The 17,554-nt window shown below is 38.7% G+C and overlaps 1 protein-coding gene and 1 pseudogene across 1 annotated transcript; one reads left to right on the top strand and one right to left on the bottom strand.

The window, feature by feature from the left end:
* The first annotated feature begins 9,923 nt into the window (after nucleotides 1–9,923).
* On the top strand, nucleotides 9,924–13,426 carry LOC143570200 (CAAX prenyl protease 2-like). The gene is made up of 9 exons (XM_077055915.1): nucleotides 9,924–10,205; nucleotides 11,408–11,467; nucleotides 11,586–11,798; nucleotides 11,905–12,016; nucleotides 12,221–12,292; nucleotides 12,614–12,676; nucleotides 12,793–12,870; nucleotides 12,960–13,116; nucleotides 13,190–13,426. The coding sequence occupies exons 1-8, from the start codon at nucleotides 9,996–9,998 to the stop codon at nucleotides 13,091–13,093; spliced, it is 942 nt and encodes a 313-aa protein (XP_076912030.1). The 5' UTR covers nucleotides 9,924–9,995; the 3' UTR covers nucleotides 13,094–13,116; nucleotides 13,190–13,426.
* A 256-nt stretch (nucleotides 13,427–13,682) lies between these two features.
* LOC143570207 (protein NRT1/ PTR FAMILY 2.3-like) lies at nucleotides 13,683–15,657 on the bottom strand (annotated as a pseudogene).
* Nucleotides 15,658–17,554: the final 1,897 nt, after the last annotated feature.

Below are 17,554 nucleotides of genomic sequence, written 5' to 3'. Positions count from 1 at the left end.
ACAATAGTGTCAGGAGCGGATCCTTTGGCCACGCCAGAGCCGCTAGCAGGGGCAGCATCCCCCGCGCCATCATCGCCGCCGCCAGCCCCTTCGCACTCGTCAAGTAAATTCTTTAGCGCGCCAAGATCGGGCTGGTCAGCAAGCGCGGATATCTGCAAATCATAAGGAAAAATATGAGTACAAAAAGACTTGGAAAATAAGTCAAGGTAATCTCATTAAAGTTAAAATACCTGCGCAAGGACGGGAATGGGAGTATTCAAATACTTCTCCCCCATCGCGGCCATGTCCGCGCAGGCAACGTCGCTCTGATAAGGGTAGTCGGATGGGTTCTTCTTCAGCATCCCATATTCATAGCCATCCTTGAACCCTTCAGCTCGACCCACCAATCGCGCGGCAGCGTTGCAATCCATCACAAGGGCCTGAAACTCATCTGAGTATTTCATCGCGTAAGCGCAACGAGTCATGCCCTGTGAGACTAGCCATTGGCGATCCTGCGCGAGGGAAGCAACAGACGTCTCAAGAGAAGGAATCTGAGAGTTTAACAACTCAACAGTTTCCTTAGTTTGTTTCAGCTCCTCTTTGTCAGACGCTGCTGCCGCCAAGGCTTCTTCTTTTTCCGCTCGCGCAAGGTCAAGTGCTTCCTGGCTAGACGCTGCCGTCGCCAGGGCTTCATCTTTTTCGGCCTGCGCGGCCGCCAGCTCCTTCTTCAGGCGGGCAACCTCACTCTCCAGCGATGATTTGTCAGTTATAGACTGGACAAGAGCTTGGTCACGCGCCTCCGCGTCCAGCTCTAAGTCGCGCACTCTACGCGCGTACTTGGCAGCGTCCGCCTCGGCCGCCTGCAGCTTCTCCCGCGCAGCCTGTAGCTCATGCCCGCGCTTAACGAACGCGGTGTTGGCACTTGCCCTGTTCTCACTGAGCTCTGCTTGGAGCTTCTCAGCTCTCTCTTGAGCATCAGAAAGATGCCAAGCAGATACTTTAGCCTCTTGCTTGGCTTCCGCAAGAGCATCACGTACCTTTACGTAATCATAGCGAAGCTCTTGGGAGGCAGCAAAGAAAGCCGACCCAGCAAACGGATGATCTTTAAGCAAGTCATCGCGAGCGCGGGCTTCCTGAAACCTCCTTTCAGCTGGAGGCACAGAATGAGCCCAGAAGTCCTCACACACACCCATGGACTGAAATGAGCTGTCCTCAGTAATGTTCCATCTCGGGCGGTAGATGTGATCGGCTTCCTGCAAACACAAAGTAATGATCTAAGTCATCAAAAACTAATATGAAAGTTCGCGCAGCGGAGCAAAAACAAAATTATACCTGCGGGGACGAAGCAGAAAAGTCAGCGGCAGGCCCACGAGAAGACGGCGACGCGAAACCTCGTGGCGCTGCAGGGCTGGCGCGGCCGCCGTCGGAGTCTTCAGCATGAACCTCCTCATCCTCCTCTGAAATAGGCCTCTTCTCCTGCTACCTAGAATCAAAATCAGTCTCGCGAGGAGGGCTGTGCGCAGGAGGAGGTGAGGGAGGTCTCGACGCCGCCAGATCGGCACGTAAAACGGCCTCCTGCTCCTTAGTAATCCCGATGAGGGGAGATTCATCGCTTGCAGTAGCAGGAGCAGAGCCAACGGCGCTGGCACCGGCGCCCGGAGTGCCGCCAGCAGCTTGTACGCCAGCTACGGCTTCTATGAAAAAATCAACAAAAATGGTTCATGACTTGATCTAAAAGAAAGTCAGAAAATAAGAGCGCAATACGTACCTTGGCGCAACTCCGTTCGCGAAGCAAACATCGCCATGAAGTCCATTCTACCCTTCTTTGAGGGTAAAACAGGGGACTTCGAAGCGACCTCCGGCGCAGCCTCGGCATCTTGTTGCGCTGTCGCCGGCTCTACAAACATTTGAGTGAGCAAAGATTCATTAGTAATTCTATCAGAATCGCGCTCATAGAACCATAAAAGATAAGCAAAGGATAAGCAAAGTATACCTGTCGAAGGCGCAACGCCGCTTCCCTTTTCCACCGCGCGAAGGGAGGAGGTAGTAGCACCATACCTCGTGTGGACAGGAGGTCTGCCCACTTTTTGAGGCAGGGAGGATAAGGAAAACTTGGGGGGAAAATCCTGGGTTTTCTCAAATCCCACCGCCTGAGTAGGAGGATCCTGAGCAACAGGGGCAACATCTTTCTTCTGTTTCTTACTGGCCCCTGCGCCAGTTGTCCCCTTAGCTTTACGCTTCAGTTGGGGCGCCTCCTCCTCCTGCTCCTCTTCCGCGAGCTCCAGCTCGTAGTTTTCAAGCGCATCTACAATACGTGCAACAGAAATGTTAGCCAAATTTGGTATTATAAAGGAAAATGCATAAGTACAAAGGCTTACCAGGCGCATCGCTGTCAAAGACAAATCCCAGATCAACAGGGATGAACATGTCATCAAAGCGATCGGGGAAGCCAACCTCCCCAGCGCCCAGCGCGACGGAGCCACCCTCCATATGCTCATCATAGGCGGCGTGGACATACTCCTTGACGACTGCACAAAACAAGTCAAATGATATCAGCAAAAAGAATCATATTCGCGCAGAAATAAGGCAATGAGATTAACTTACACAAGCCGTCAACTTGGATAACGGGCTCAGTCGCGCTGTCAGCCCACCTCCTGCTCATACCGACCCCCACCAGCGCCTCCTCACAAATTTTCTTGGCGGGGGATGGTTCGGCGGTCAACTTTTTAACCCAGGCGCCAGTTGGGTTCTTGAAGACACCCACATCCGCAGGCGCAGAAGAGATCGCGCGCATGGTCATGCGGATGGGGATCACGCCAGCCCTGATATAAAAAAACCTCTCAGACCAGTCATGAAGGCTCTTGAATGAAACAGTGGAGCACTTGACCTTCTGACTGCGAGGAATAAATGAGAACCAAGAATCTTGGATCTTGGGCTTATAAAAAAATTGAAAGCGACGAGGGGTGGGCTCCTCGCGCTGAGATTTGCACATGAACTCAAAGTGAGTCATGCGCACGAGTCCAAACGGATGGACTTGGGATATATGAATCCCATAGAACCTAAGCACCGCACCCAAAAACCTTGTCATCGGGAGACGAAGGTTGCAGTGGGTGAAAAAATGGCAGTAAAAGGATATATAGCCGGTAGGCGGGTCCGCCGCCGTTTGCCCGGCCCCAGGCAACATGCAGCCAAACACAGGGAGAAAACCCTGAGAGGTGATAAGGCTATCAAGATCAGCCTGCCTCAGTTTGCAGGGGATTTCATTCCACCTCTTCACGGCCTTGGTCCTCCCTACCTCCTCCGATGAGGCCTCAGCAGCCTTCTTCCCCTTGCCGGTCTTCTTCAATGTAGACATTACTAACGATTTTCTACGGCAATGGATGGGGGAGATTGTGTTGTCTGAGCTATCAGACATACAACTGTGACAACGAACAAAGGATGATCTGAAGAACAGAGACCTGGAAGCAGAAGACAGCTAATCGGAATAGAATGAAAGAAAGAAAAGCTCTGAATAAACAAGAAGATGAAGAATAAAAACTCTAAGGGCTGGCTTTTATAGGCCCAGGAGAGAGAAAAATTGGTGCCGATCGGACTTCACGCGCCCCCACTCGCAGGTGTAAGCCAACGCGAGCGCGACACGTGTCCTTGACACTGTGTGAGGGGACACGAAAAGAAACTGTACAGCTGCTGCCAGAGTTCACGCGCCACCACTCGCAGGAACGGACCAACGAGAGCGCGACACGTGTCCTTGACACTATGTGAGGGGACACGAAAGGCAACTGTAGCACCTCGAGCACACGAAAGGTCTGACACGTCTCCATCACTGACGCATGTCAGCAACAACCAACCACGTACAGGGACGATTCGTTTTCAACTAAAAGGATAGAATTTCGCGCAACGATGAATAATAAGAAGAAAAAGACAAAACCCCTACTAAAAGAGCAAACTATTTAGTCTAACATCTATCTTACCTCGCTCGCGCGAGACAAGACACACATTAGACTGGGGGGGCTTGAAGAGGTATGTACCCGCCTCAACACCGAGCGAGGCGGGTCAACCCACAAAGATATAGACAAGAGGCTTGAAATCAAGACATTATGAAGGCGCAAAGCCAAAACCTATGCGCATGGCGCATATCACATATGCTCACGCATATCACATATGCTCATGCATCACATGCTCAGGCATCACATATGCTCAGGCACCACAGATGCTCACGCATCACATATGCTCACGCATCACATATGCTCAGGCATCACATATGCTCAGGCACCACAGATGCTCACGCATCACATATGCTCACGCATATCACATATGCGCGTGGCGCATCCGCGCGCGGCGCATATCACATGCTCGTGCATATCACATTTGCGCATGAAACATCTGCGCGTGAGAATAAAGAGAAGACTTCGCGCATCCTCAGGATAGGCGCATATCACACATGCACATGATCAACCTCGTCCTTATCCAAATCAGGATTAGGGCAACCTTGATTGTGCACGTCAGACAACCTTCCAGAAGGTATCTTTTTAAGGAATAAGAATATGCTGATGTTGACAGCTGCCAATGAAAGGTGGACAACTCAGCAAAACCCATGTGCTACCACGTGGTTATAACCAATGAGAAAGCACCAGGTGTCCCAAAGGACACGTGGCGCAAAGCAACTGGAAGAGGCCAACAAAGCCCTAATTGGGTCTGAGCCCAATCATTGGAAACCCTAGCACTATAAATACAGCATCAACTCCACAAGAAGAGGTCATCATAACAACAGACAATCATACTCAGTTACAGCCAGTAACATACACAATTACATCCAATCACATCCAATTACAGAGTATTCAGCTATTAAGCAATACTCTCCAGATTTCCTTACTCTGATATTATTATCTTCTCCCACAAACACTTATTCTCACACCGGAGGGTTACCCCAAAGAGGACCCCTCTGTCCCTTTCTGAGGGGTAAGTTTACGGTGCTGTTCATTTTGTAGGTGGAAGAACCCAGATCCAAGAGAACCATCGGTGAAATAGCATAATCACACCCGAGGAAAGTAGATCGTCTACTAGTGAGTCGATCCACGTCTCTTCAACTACCAAATAACAGATTCTCATAAACAAAAAACCATCCCTCGTAAACTATGTTGTTGGAAGTGACTGTTAATCGATTATAAGAATGGTGGTCAATACAAACAAGTTAGAACATACCTTATGAAATTGGACGAAGAAGACTCTTGAGATGTTGAATCTTGATGGTTGCACAATTGATTGAGAATGAGAACGATTTTAGTTTAGATTTATTAAAAGGGGCTATAAAAGGGATAAATCGATTAAACCATATATACAAAATCACACTTTAAAACATAAATCGATTAAGAGGAATCAAACCTGAACTTGATTAAAAACATAGCGATGAATCATGCTTTGCGTTGGGAAGATGATGGATTTTCAGAGAATATGCTTAGACCGGCGATTAGGGTTTCTAAATGATGGCAGCGAAGCTTTGTGAATTTACTGTGGACGTTCGTTGTTGGATCTGAGCGGCGGAATTAGGGTTAGAGAGAAAAATGAGTGGTGGAATTGGTTGTGGTTATGAAAAATAGACAGGGTGTTGTTTTTTTTGGGTGTTTGATGAACAGGACACTTGGCAGCTTTAGAAACACTCTTAAAATGGAAATACGGTGAGTTGAAGGCTGGACAACCTGATAGAATGACATGTAGAGGAATTATATTGATTTAATATATTAGTAAGATATTATGAAATGTTTTACATTAATTTGGGAATCCAATTAAGAGATGAACATTTCATATTTTAACTATTAAACAATAAATACTAAACTATCATTTTGATTTAAAATCAATTAAATACAAGACATAAATTTTACAATTTTGTCATTTTAATTAAGGCCGTAGATCAAACACAATCAAGGGTTAAGATTAATTTCTCGCACTTCTTGCACTAATATCACTTCTCTCTTGAACCCTATATATATACATATATAGTTCAAGAGAGAAATAATATTACTGCGAGAAATGCGAGAAATGAATATGAGCCACTAATTTTATTTTATGTTTTAAAATCTTAAAGATAAATGAGAAAGATGTAAATGTAATAATAAATGTACCATCTCTGTTCAATTAATACAACTAATATAATCATAATAAATCTCTCTTTAATTAATATATATGTCTAATTTAACTATAATAATTAGAAAGATAAAAACACTAATTTAGTTTTATAATTTATTTGCATCCTCTTCATTATATTCAACAAAAATACAATTTATTCATATAATAATAGTTCTTTATATTAAAAAAACAATTTCTTTCCACTCAATTTATTATCATATATCAACGTGTAATTTTTAACAATAGATATCAAAACATAATATATTTTTTTAATTTATATATCTAGAAAAACTATTGTCATAAATAATAATAAAAAATGTCATGCAAATGTGTCCATTAAATATAAACAATAAATATACAACCTACACAAAATTATATAACCTACACTTGTTTTTAGCAATAAAAACGTACAATATACAAAAAAAACATACAACTTACATACTTAATTCGACATCAACAATTATATAAACTACACAAAGATACACATATCCTACACGTGTGTATGTTATATGTTTTCTTATTCTTAGAACAAGTGTGAGTTATATGTTTTTGTGTAGGTTGTATATTTTACATTTAATACAAACATGTGTAAGATTGTTTTTTTTGTATTATTCATCACAATGTAACTACGTGTTGATTGATATTGATAAGTTGAGTTGAAAGAAATTGGTTTTAAATAGAAAGAAATTTTAGTGTATGAATAAATTGTATTTGTGTAGGATAAAATTTCCGTGTGTAGGTTAAATGTTTTTCGTGTGTAGGTTATATGTTTTCGTGTGCGTGTGTATTTTATTGATGATGAATTTTATGTGTAGGTTATATGTTTTCTTATTCTTAGAACAAGTGTAGGCTATATTTTTTGTGTAGGTTGTATCTTTTTTTGTTGATATTTAATGCAAACACGTGTAAAATAGTTTTTTGTATTATTTATCACAATGTAACTACGTGTTGATTGATATTAATATATTGAGTTGGAATAAATTAATTGGTTTTTGACAGAAAGAATTTTTAACGTATGAATAAATTGTACTTGTGTATGATAAAATTTCAAGAGACAAAAAATAAGTTATATAAATAAATTCTTATTATTTTTCAATTATAGTAATTTGATTAGTTATATTAACTAGAATAGATAACTATTGTGGTTTATTAGTTATATTACTTGAAGAGAAATAATGCATTTATAGTTTCTTGATTTATCTTTAAACTTTTAAAACCTAAAATAAAACTAGTGGCCCATATTCATTTCTCGCAGTAATATCATTTCTCTCTTGAACCACCCCATATATATATATATATATGGAAAAGCTAACGTACAAATGAAATTAGCGTGCTAATTGTGATAATCAAGTAGAGTAATTATGCAATTACTCTATGATTTAGTTACATAAATACTCTACTTTTATATATAAAAACTCTACTTGATTCTTACAATTAGCACGTTAATTTCATTTGTATTTGATCCAAACTCTCTCTCTATATATATACACACACACACACACACGAAAACATAAAAATCCTACGTGTCGCGATGTGGTCGCTCCCCCTTTTTTTGGAATCACCAGATTTGCTTGATTTTTAAATGGAGGCTTCTCATGCATTTGACCCGAATTCACGGGTATGAGTCTTACCAAACCCAGATTTTCCTTAAACGGGTTATAACATCTCATTAAATTAAAAATTATTCTCAACAAATTATTGATGTGAAAATCCTATAAAATAGGATATATAAAAATATTATACGAATTTTTTTTAAAAAAAGATATTATTTATAATTAAAGAATAATTTTATAGTAAAAAAATAAGCGGGTCCTATGTCTCACAAAACCCAGATAACTTTTAAACCGAATTATAAAATATTAGTTATGTGTGAAACCCTTTTATTATCAAACTTTAAGTATATAAATAATTAAGAAACAATCTTAGTTATTTCCTTACAATAAATAAAATTAAACTCCAAAAAAGTATATAAATATTAAAAAAAGATAAATGAATAATGTAAAACAGCCCCCGTAATACGGGGGATAAAAACTACTATATATATAAACGAAACCATAAAAATCTTACGTGTCGCGATGTGGTCGCTCCCCATTTTTTAGAGTTATCAGATTTGCTTGATTTTTATATGGAGGATTCCCATGCATTTGACCCGAATTCATGGGTATGAGTCTCACCAAACCCAGATACTTCTTAAACGGGTTATAAAATCTCATTAAATTAAAAACTAATTTCACCAAATATTTGATATAAAAATCATATAAAGTAGGGATATACTAAAAATTAATATCTGATTTATTTTAAAAAAAGATATATATTTTTAATTAAAAAGCCAATTTTATAGTAAAAAAGATAAACGGGTCTTGGGTCTCATCAAACACATATAGCTTTTAAACCAGGTTATAAAATCTCATATATTTGTGAAACAATTTATCATCAAACCATAAGTATATTATTAACCTTCATACAATAAAAAAATAAAAATTCAAAAAATAAATAAAATATTAAAAACAACTAATATAAAAAACCCCGTAATACGGAAGAGAAAAACTAGTATATATATATATATATTCTAGATCATCCAATATATAACATAAACTATAAAGTTAGTTATATATACTATAGCGTACTAGAATACAAAAATAACATATTATGTAATGCTCGATAGCTTTCATGCACCTGATGTTGCATTATCGTTGTGTAGAAGATCTTACATATTGGAACTAAGCCCGATAAAAACAACCAGGTAAAGACCTTGTTTTTTCAAAAGATAAGAGTTCAAGTCTATTATGAGTTTAGTTAGAGCATTCACATTCAATCCCCTATATTCAAATTTAAATCTACATTAAAACACATTACATTTTTTTTCTCGTTCACCCACAACCACTTTCAAAATATATCTAATTAATATAAAATAACAATAGTTTGATTTTGAAAATAAACAAGCAACTTTTGTCCGTTGGTTAACTGTAACTTGTTTAGGTTAAATAGTAGATGGCACTAGTGTTCGAACCCCATTTTGTAAACTATTTTATTTTTCTTTTTTGATATAGCTTAAGAGAGAAACAGCTAGGTGGCACATGAATCCAAACAAGTAATCAATATTTTCATTTTTTTTTTCACAATAAAGATAAACTCAATTCCTTTTATTTCAATGACTTCAACTATTTTTTATTTTTTTAAACAAAATTTAATCCAACAACTTAAGTGTATATTGTCGTTTCCAAAGGGAAAAACCCTTCAAGATAAAGATCACATATGGACATTAGAATTGTAAATGTTCATGTTGAAAGTGTCCAAATGTGTTTGGTGTTGTTCTCAAGATGATTTTCATTATCTTGCAATCAACTTGCTTTCATGTTGTATTTTAACACATTCGCATTTTGATTGTTTCTTTTCAAAACAAATCTAACTTTGTCATCTACTAACTTACGTTATAAAATATATTGTCTAAAGAAAAATGAAAATATTTGATATTTTTTCAACTTATTCATTTAAATGCGAAGCAGAATAAATAAAAATTTGAAAACTATGAACTTAACATTTTTTTAAAAAAAAGGCCCCGTATTTTTTGTTCGATTTAGGCCACCAAAATAATTGGGCTGACCCTGATAGAATGCTGCTACATTAACTTTTCAAATATACATAATAATCGTAATATTTTCTTACTCTTTAATTCACAACTGACAACACACTAAACTACTCGATAAATTATAAAAACTCACCTCACATGGTTTGTTTGTTTGATTGATAATTCTATTAAGGCTATAAATTATTTCACATTGATAATAATAATAATAATAATAATAATAATTAGGGTCAAAGGAAGCCGTATAGTCTTTTGTAAGTCAACACTGGATCTGGAGACACACATCCAACCACCGATTCCGTCAACAATGGAGGTCGCCGGCGCCGGTGTTCCGGCAGCAGTAGCAATCGTGGCGTGTATCTTAATGACTATATTGTACGTGGCTATTCTTTACTCTCCGACATTAATCCTCCGCCTTCCGCCACCTTCATCTTTCAAAACATTCATGATCCGACGGTTCATTTGCGCCGGCATCTCCACCGTCGTTTCGCTTATTGCCTGTGCTTTCATACTACCTGTAAGTTTTAACTCTCTCTGTATGTATGTAATTGTTTATTTGTTGAATGCCTGCTGGTTATATCAGTACCTACCTACCTAGAGTTTTCTTATTGCTTAATTAGGGATTTTAGGTATTCTACATTCATGACTAATTAGTGAATTTGTTATTGTAAACTTTATTTGTTGGATACTGCTTGTAAAATCAGTACCTAGTGAATTTTAGGTTTTAATTAGTTGATTTGTTTCTGTAATGAGCCTGTGTTTACTGTATACTTTTGATTGTTTGATGCTGCTGGTAAAATCAATACCTAGGGTTTTGCTGTGCCTTTTGATGCCACTTACGTGCCCAACGCCAGTGGCACGTCTGACGTCATTACGATGGTAACGCGTCTGGAACGGGATATGTGTTTGATGCTGTTTACACTTGTAAGTTGTAACGCATTCAGCGACGGTTTCATGTCAGACGCTGGTTTAGTGTCGGTGGTCGATTACGTTAGTAAAGTTCTCGACGTCAATGACGCATCTGGCATCGGTTATGATGGTAACGCATCTGACGGTGGATACCATTCTAGGTTTGTGTTAGACGCCGGTTTCATGTCCGTTTATGCGTCAGACAGTTCGTTAATCTTTGAATGCCTTCTTGTAAAATCAGTACCTATGGTTTTGATATACATGATTAGGGATTTTAGGTATTCTACATTCATCACCAATTAGTAGGGTCGTAAACGAGCTGGTGACGAACTGAGCCCTGGCTCGTTATATTTAGAGGGCTAGGGTTCGGCTTGTTTAAAGTTGTATTTCTAAAGCTTGAGCTTGAGCTCTGATGGTGAGTAGTTTGTCAAGCTTGAGCTCGGCTTGTTTTGTTTATTACTAGTTTTTAATTATATTATTTATATAATTTTATAAATATCTATATATATCTATAATTTTATTTTTTTATATATATATATATAATAGTAGTTATTATATGAATACATTAAAAGTTCTATGATTATAGAGCTCGTTTAAGTTCGGTTCGGTTCGAGGTTCTTACGAACTGATCATGAGAAGCTCATGAACCCGTATACACCTTTACCAATTAGTTAATTTGTTTTGTATGCAGAGTGTTCTAGCCCTAAATAGTCTAATTTCAGTAACTGCAAATAAACTTATGTTGTTGATTTTTATAATTTCAATTTTGACAAGCTAACATGTCACCAAATTTCTTGGTAATATTTTCAGATAAAGAGATGGAACATGTCACAGTTGTTTAGCGCGTATGGTATTCGTCAACACCACACCGTAAGTATTCAATTTGTTTGTATAGATAGTGCACGGTTGATGGTTTTCATCAATTTATATAATTTCCATGATTGTAGATTATAAAGGGTAACTGAGTTGCTAAACTTGTGTGAAACAGTGGGAAGTTGTGGTTTTTCCTCTTGGCCTGACTTCCTTAATGTATACCGGCTCGTTTATCCTCAAAGTTTTATCAATTTGGAGCTCATGGGCTGAACGTGGGGACCACCGGATGGATATATCATTTCATGGCTTAAAGAGTGCTATTCAAAACCTAAGTAACTGGATGCTATCACTTGTTTACAATATTTCAGTTTGGAGAATTTATATTGTGGTCAGTTTGTTATTTCAGTTATCTTTAAAGTTTTATTTGCCTTTTATTATTTAAGTGATATTATTGTATGCGAAAAAAGTGATTTATCTTTTGTTCTAATTCACAGGCTCCCCTTACCGAAGAGTTGGTTTTCAGAGCTTGTATGATATCTTTACTTTTATGTGGAGGATTTAAACCATATTCAGTAATACTTCTCTCTCCTGTTCTTTTTAGCCTAGGTGAGTCTAATCTTTTTTCCAGCTTTTTTAAAACGTAACTCATGTTAAAGGGCTCATATTTAATATCTTAAATAATGGTTAAACTTTTTTGCAACTTTTTTTCTTTCTCTTTCCGTTATGAGATAACATTTCTTTTATAAATTTTCTATATTGTTTTAACTATTAGTAAAGTTTTCATAATCAGATCAATTTTTTTATTTACAGCTCATTTGAACCATTTATTGGAGTTCTATATGCAACAAGACACCAGCTTGCTGAGAGCTTCGATGATCGTAGGTATGTGTTTGCTTATGCTTTTTCTAGAGGTACCAAAATGGGTGTTTAGTTATGGACTTACGGCCCAAAATGAGTTTGGGTCAAATTAAGTTGGGTTTGACCAGACACCTTTTTCTTTCAGTTTTTTTTATGAATATTTTTTTATGCCAAGTATGTTATCAAAAGTTATAAACTCTTTCTTAGACCTCTTAGACATAAAACATTCAAAAATCGGCTCATTAGATGCATGATATTAATTGGTATTTATTATATTGACCATGGAAAGTTAGAAACAACATGTGTTGACTGCTAACTTGTCAATATATCTATAACATTTCTCAGGTTTTCAGCTGGGCTACACTGTGATATTTGGGTCATATGCATCATTTCTCTTTGTTCGAACGGGTTGGTGATGATTGTGTTATTTTTGTTTCTCACAATTTGAAGTTTTGCTGACTAAGCAATACATGTTAGTCGTGTCTTGCAATTTTCTAATGTGTAATTTTGCTGTTAAATTGCAGGACATATAGCAGCACCACTTGTATCACATATGTTTTGCAACATCATGGGTCTTCCTGCCTTCTTTTCGCGAAGGACATGTAACAAAATACATATCAACAAAATCATTTGTCGTTTTTTATGTCTAAATATGTTATAAAACTGACGGCTTTTTGAATTGAAATTTCAGGGTTGGTGAGTGTAGGATTTGTAGCAGGCGTGATAAGCTTTGTATATCTTTTGTTTCCGCTCACTTCTCCAGCATTGTACAATGATAGAACTGACGACTGCAAATGCTGGCACACATACTGTTACTGGACTTAATAGACCACGACACCGCTTACCAGGTATCAGCAAATGTAAACCTTAAAAACCTCGAAACCAATTTTTACATTTGTCAAATGTTGTTAATGATCTCAGGTGGCTGCAGGAGTTGTATCCTATAACCAGATTCAAGATAGAGATTAATTTTACTTGCTATGCAGGTCAGTTGTTTCATTCTCTACATGTATCAACATTTAGTCTGGATTCCACCATTTCCCAAAATGTACAACATCTATTGCACAAGCTACAACTCATCTAAGTTATGTGATATTCAATTCGTTTTCTGTGGTGCCAGAGTTGCATTTTAATAGATTTTGTAATTTCACTTGATTTTTTATTCGGCCCGGCAGTTATATTATCTTGAAATAGATAATCAAGTCCGGTCAAACTCGGACAGGAAACTGAATTTTAGTTTTTCGTTTGATTCAAGGTTCGGTTTTTTTGGGTGTAACTTTTCATTCATTTCAAACTGTTAATTGCATAAGCAATCTAGTATATACCATATACCATGTATGTATGTATATAAATGGTACAACTTATCCTTCATTTGAAACTGTTATTTGCATACACGATATAGTATATACATCACCTAACAAGGATTAGTGCTAACGGGCTCCTTGTTTTCTACATCTTGGTACTTGTACATCCATGAGCACCCCAAATAATATGCAAAGTTGACCAACCCAACAATAGTCAACACCCAATAAACATTATCCATCCTCCCATCATTTATACCATCAGGCAACCACCTTGTTGTTTTCCTGATCAAATCAACCACCGCGGTCCCCAAATAAAACGAAATTCCGATAATCACAGCCACCATTGCTGTTGCTGTGCTTTTTATCGACTTTGGAAACTCTTGGTAATAAAACATAACTTGACCCGGGAACAAAAATGCCTCTCCAATACCTGCAACTACTAGTTGTGGAACCAACCATATCACTGACATTGGCACAATCGAGTTGTTGGTTAGATTGTGGGTGTGAGCCGTTGCGAGCCGCTTTGACTCGACCAGTGCTGAGAGGACCATGCTTAAAATGGTGAGAACGTGGCCGATCCCAATTCGTTTTAGATGTGTGGGTGATGTGCGGGTTAGTTTATGGAATGTGGGAAGAAGGTAACTGTCGATTATTGTTAGGGAGATACAAGTCGTGATCGTAACGAAGACCATCGTGGTCCCGGCTGGGATTTGGAAGTGTGGTCCGAGATGGCGGTCCATGGCTAGAGCTTGGAGGACAACTAGGCTCAATTGGATGGCTAGTGGAGTGTGCAAGAATATACCGGTTGACCAAAGTGGGGAGATTCTGATTAAGGTTTTGAGGTCTTCTACTTGTTGTAATGTGCATAGGTTCCATGGTTTCTCGATCGAGCCGTCTGGGTTCATGTCGCCGTGCGTCACTAGGGCTGCATGGTTCAGGAATCTGTACCGTATATAATTGGTTAAGATTTCTTTTACATGCTTATAAATATCAAATTTAAAGACAACATTATGCAATGAGTGTGATGTATATCATATGCATTAAGTCAATTTTACATTTTTACCAAGCATTTTTCACTTGTGACTAGACATGGTAATGAGCCAAGCCGGGTTTGGAATGAGTTTTTCACAATTTTTATAATCATTTACTACATATGAAAAACTTGTAGATGCTTACCTGAAGCTATTTGTTATATTCATTAACTTTGTTCCTGACAATAATCTTCAATCTTTAGTGACAATAAAACATTCTTTTTCCGGATAGCAGCCACTAAAACACAAACAAGCCCAGTAAACGGACTACCTTGTGGCTTTAGTAGCAAATAATATTGACCACCCAACACAAATGCGACTAACCCAATTAAGTTAGCCGCACCACTTAAACCATACCCTAAACACCAACTCACATTATCTTGGATATAAACGATCCCCGCCATACTAAACAGCATCGCGGCATACATAGTAAAGAAATGCCAATCAAAGAAAACCCGTCGGTGCTTCGGGTTTTCAAGTTGATCTGCACCCATCGTAGCTAACGTGAACCTTGTACCCGCCACGCCCGTGATTGAAAGGGCCAGGCTCGTGTACAAGATTCCCATTTGGGCTTTTGATGGGCCTACACAAGGGCTTGGCCCTTTTTCACATGGTGTAGGCTTTAATGCATCTAGTGTTAATGTTAAGGTTTATAGGAGTATCCCCAACAAGGACACGAGTGACGAAACCGAAATGATTATGAACGAGCCGAGATATGAGTCGGCTAATATGGCACCAAGAATCGGGGACAAGGCCATACAACCATTTACAATGTTCGCGATCTGAGCAGCATCAATGCTTTTGATGTTAAACTCCTTTATTAAATACACAATAATATTATTACTCCAACCTCCGGCTGCTAGTGTCATCCCCGCCATGGTTGATACAAATTAAACATGTTCGATTATCGTCTATATCAGTTCTTGGTGCTTGAAAATATAACAAAATATGAACATAATTTTTTTAAAATAAAGAAACAAATACCTATGAGGAAAGGAAAGGTGATCCAGCCACCTTTTTTGGGTGCACCAGATGACTGTGGTTCTGCATTCATGGCTACAATATGTTGCAGCCCAGCTTCTATTGATTCAAGAAATCAGATTGTGTGTGACTATTGAGTGTATTTTGGTGCAAATATAAGAAATTTCAGAATGGTCAAAGTAGTGTGTTTAAAACTATTATCTAAAAAGCTTCATTATGCTAATTAAATTTATTATAAAAGATATGATTCGGTCATGGTATTTAATAGATATGAATTTGCTAAATATTAATAAAAAAAAGGCTAGTTTAAGGTGGGCTTCGTTGAAACTAAAGCAAGTCAGTCGGATTAGCCCGTTTGAGATTCGGTTTGGTTTGGACTGTCGGTTTAAATGTTTAATGGTTCACTCCATTTTGAAACCGATTATGTCAAGTTGTTAACTTAACCGGCAGTGTAACGAAATTGACCATTTAACTTTAATATATATATATATATATATATATATATATATTATTTTTAGAACATGTGGTTACGTATACGGTACATGTATTATAATTATATTTTATTAATAAAATTTATAACACTAATAGTTTTTGAAAAAAATCCATATTGGTTCCAACCACCAATCTCCAAAACCAAACAGTTAAACCATTGAACAAAAAATTTCGGTTGGTCCGGCTGCCCCATCCTTCTTGGTTGGTTTACTTTGTCGGTCTCTAGAACCCTAGTGAAGAAACACTAGATGACCCCGACAGATTAAGGATAATCTTAGGGTTAAGTAGATGTTTCCCACGAGGGTTAGGTCCGGCAAAGATGGCTATTCTTCTCCACCTGCAAAACAGACACCGTAAGCTCGTCACTGAGAAGGGGGGGGGGGGGGTTCCTCCTTGTGACCACCCTCCGGCGTGAGAATCAGACTAGGTTGCTCTAAATATAAGTGTATATAGAGAGAAATAGCTAGAGAGAAGATGATGATACCGTTCCAAGGTGTTGGAGTATTTATAGCCGAAGGTAGGTTTCCAAGCAGGTACGACCAGCTGTATATAATATTCCTTTTCCACCAACTATGGGCTACGTTCGTGCCATGATGGGAGTTGGTGGGTAGGCAGCGGCTGATAGTGACATTTTGTACTGGAGCGTGCTCCTCCTCGTACTATTGTCAGTGAACTGTCACCCTGTGATTGGTTCATGGGCTGCTTTTGTCAGATCTTGTCTATTTGTCCATGCCTTGGTAGGTATAGTACAAAAGATTTTCTAGAAGCGTACGGACTGGCTCTTTTGGGCGGGAATATTCCCGCCCTGCTCATTCCTTATTCAGGTGACATTACTGAAGTATAAGAGTTAGTGCCTTATACGTGTAGCCTTACTGTTAGTGCGGGTAGCCTTCCTTCTTGGCTTGTACCCACAGCTGCGGGGACAGGCAGGGTACTGTACCAAGGGAGGCTTTCCTGCGGGGACAGCTGGCTTACTGCGTGTAAGGTCTTCATCTCTCTAAGCATGGTGGGTCCTGCGGATCCAGTTGGTCTTTGCGTAGACGTACCTCTTCAAGGTGAGTCTTGTGGGTCCAACTGGGCTTTGCGGGAACCTACCTCTTCAAGTCCCCCCAGTCCATTGTTCTTCTCATGAATTGTTAATAAGTGAGGGGAACTTTTGGACTTTAAGCAAGGGGCTTTTAAAAAGGGGTTTTCGTTTTTTAAGGTTCTCCGTGGGGATTCTTCCCGCAGTTTTCCTAATGTCACTTGCAGAAAATTCCCGACTTTTCTGCCTGATCTTTGGGTATGATGCGGGTAGGTGTGTAACCTCTTCGCAAGTCGGGAGCGTTGAGTTTCACTTGTGTAGATTCTCCACGAGGTTTTGGTAGTTTTAGACATAGTGATCAGTTATGTTAAACAACCAATTCCACCTTGAAGCTTCAAACAATCTAGTTCTCAACGTTCCCGCCATGCGGGGGTGTTATTTCTCTTTCCGCAAG

This window comes from Bidens hawaiensis, unplaced genomic scaffold, assembly GCF_021521415.1.
Source record: "Bidens hawaiensis isolate Kalapana, Puna unplaced genomic scaffold, B.hawaiensis_p1.1 tig00024848_1, whole genome shotgun sequence".
Taxonomy (NCBI): domain Eukaryota; kingdom Viridiplantae; phylum Streptophyta; class Magnoliopsida; order Asterales; family Asteraceae; genus Bidens; species Bidens hawaiensis.
The sequence above is the reverse complement of the archived record's forward strand: the minus strand, read 5'-3'. Positions and strand labels throughout refer to the sequence as shown.